A 2,361-nucleotide genomic window follows, 5' to 3' on the forward strand; every position below is an offset into this window, starting at 1 on the left:
TTTTTTTATTTTAAACTATTGGTGTTGAACAAGTGGACAAGTGCTGAAGAATCATTCTCTTGATGTGTTCCCCCCCATTGCTAATAGTTTCAACAGGAAATTTTACTTTATTATTTTTTAATTATATTGAGAGAATATCATAATCATAGCCTTTCAAATGGTCAACCTTTGTGTGTGTATATATACACGGGGAGAGAATAAGAACAATGATATATCATTATATCAAAAATCAATACGATTCATTCCACCCTTCTCTTTCCTTCATTATATAAAAGAACTCCATTGTTGAAACCAAAAAAAAATTCAGCTTGATGGGTGTTGATGATTCATGTAATACGGGCCTTGTTCTTAGTTTAGGCTTCTCATCAACCCTACAAACACCATCCAAACCCTACAACAAAAACCCATCTTTTCTCAAGCTTGAACCAAACGATGAACCGTCGTTGACGTTGGCTCTCTCCGGCGTCGCCGGTGGCGTGAAACCAGCTTCGCCTCTTAGCTGTGTTTCTTCGTTTTCAAGTGGTAATAAACCCAAAAGGGAACGAGAACTTAGCAGTGATGAAGATGAAGAACGTACTGTTAATGGAAGAAAGAAACTTCGTCTCTCTAAAGAACAATCTTCCCTTCTTGAAGAAAGCTTTAAACAACACAGCACTCTCAATCCCGTAAGCTTTCATTCAATTTCATGCATAAATATATATACATACATATACATAGAATTGATGTTTTGTTGCTGTGTTTTATGGTGACAGAAGCAAAAACAAGCATTAGCAAGGCAATTAAACTTGAAACCTAGACAAGTTGAAGTATGGTTTCAAAACAGGAGAGCAAGGTATAACAAACAAAACATAATCTGGGTTTTGTAATTTGTTGATATTATCAGCTCCAAATCATTGGGTTTTTTTATTTTTGGACAGGACAAAGCTGAAGCAAACTGAAGTGGACTGTGAGTTTTTAAAAAAATGTTACGAGACATTAACAGATGAAAACAGGAGACTACAAAAAGAAGTTCAAGAACTCAAAGCACTGAAATTAGCAGCTCATCCGTTTCACATGCAAGCGGCTACCCTCACCATATGTCCGTCTTGTGAAAGAACCGCCGCCTCCGGCGGTGTTATCGACGGCGATGGGAATTCCAAGAACCTATTTTCATTGGCTTCCAAGACTCACCATCTCTATAATAATCCCTTAACCAATCCTTCTGCAGCATGTTGAAGAGACCCCAACAAGGGCTTTGTAGTGAATTAATTAATTAGTCAATTATTTTAATTTGTAGAAATAGAAAAAAAAAGTATAATTATAACACGTTTGTAAATAATATAAGATACAGTAGTTGTATGTATGAAGGGATTATGTTTGTAGTTATTATTGATTCTTTTATTTAATGGTATACTTGTTTATATCAAAATTTTGCCCTCTTATTTTAATTATATGGCTATGGTTGGAACAATGAATATATAAAAAGGAAAAGATTAGAAGATTATTTGATGATGACAACATTGGTTTGATTTTTCTTTTATTTTATTTAAAATATTTAAAGAAAAATAATAATTATGTTCACATTAATTGACTATCTTTTCAAACATTTTTCAAACATTTTGAGGTACAAATACACTTGCTTTGAAACTTCTTCTTACATACATGCTTAACACAAAAGTCATAGTTATATATATATATATAGTCTTTGTTTGGCATAGTATAAAATATCATGAAAACAAAATGAAAGGGTCATTCCATTTCCATGGTGTAAATGGTTTCCACCTTGTTGGGTGTCTCAAATAAAGAAGAAGATTTTTGCCCTATGAATTTGGTTAATTACGCGGTAAATTTATCAAGAAGTTAGATTACGTTTTACACTTTTTATTTAAAAAATTAGAATGGTTAACATAATAATCAATTACACATCACGTGTACTTTATGTTGATATACAAGAATTAGTTTTTAACCGTAGAAATGGATGGAATTTTTAACAAAATGGCTAGTTTACTCTTTGATATAATGTATAGCAGCTAAATTTGCCCATTTTTTTTTAGTAAAGAGAGTAAAATGTAATCCGACTTTTAATACAATCACTCCATGATAATTTTACCTAATTAGACTTACTTTGGCAATGCACTTCTTTTTATCTATTTTGATACTTAAATTTGACAATTAAACATATCTTAATCATTAAACTTAAATTTTATAAAAATGTAATGATTAATGATGTGGCATTTTAAAATTATATAACGCAGATCACACTTTTACGGAATACAATTTTATAAATAAACTTAAATTATGATTTAAGTGAGAAAGGAAAAGTGTGTGGCTAAGGAGGTTAGGTCATGTGTATTTGTCTCTAATTTCATAAAAAAAGTAGAA

General features: G+C 31.3%; 1 protein-coding gene across 1 annotated transcript; it reads left to right on the top strand.

The window, feature by feature from the left end:
* Nucleotides 1–206: 206 nt before the first annotated feature.
* Nucleotides 207–1,365, top strand: LOC107950520 (homeobox-leucine zipper protein HAT22). The gene is made up of 3 exons (XM_016885383.2): nucleotides 207–665; nucleotides 753–832; nucleotides 918–1,365. Exons 1-3 carry the CDS (start codon nucleotides 312–314, stop codon nucleotides 1,213–1,215), a joined length of 732 nt encoding a protein of 243 aa, XP_016740872.2. The 5' UTR covers nucleotides 207–311; the 3' UTR covers nucleotides 1,216–1,365.
* The last annotated feature ends 996 nt before the right edge of the window (nucleotides 1,366–2,361 follow it).

The sequence above is a fragment of the Gossypium hirsutum genome, chromosome D03 (genome assembly GCF_007990345.1).
Source record: "Gossypium hirsutum isolate 1008001.06 chromosome D03, Gossypium_hirsutum_v2.1, whole genome shotgun sequence".
NCBI lineage: Eukaryota > Viridiplantae > Streptophyta > Magnoliopsida > Malvales > Malvaceae > Gossypium > Gossypium hirsutum.

Excerpts from the sequence above, each read along its gene's own strand:
- LOC107950520 (XM_016885383.2), top strand. The coding sequence starts at position 312 with ATGGGTGTTGATGATTCATGTAATACGGGCCTTGTTCTTAGTTTAGGC. Across the intron at positions 666-752 it reads AACACAGCACTCTCAATCCC|AAGCAAAAACAAGCATTAGC; the intron begins GTAAGCTTTCAT and ends TTATGGTGACAG. Across the intron at positions 833-917 it reads TTTCAAAACAGGAGAGCAAG|GACAAAGCTGAAGCAAACTG; the intron begins GTATAACAAACA and ends ATTTTTGGACAG.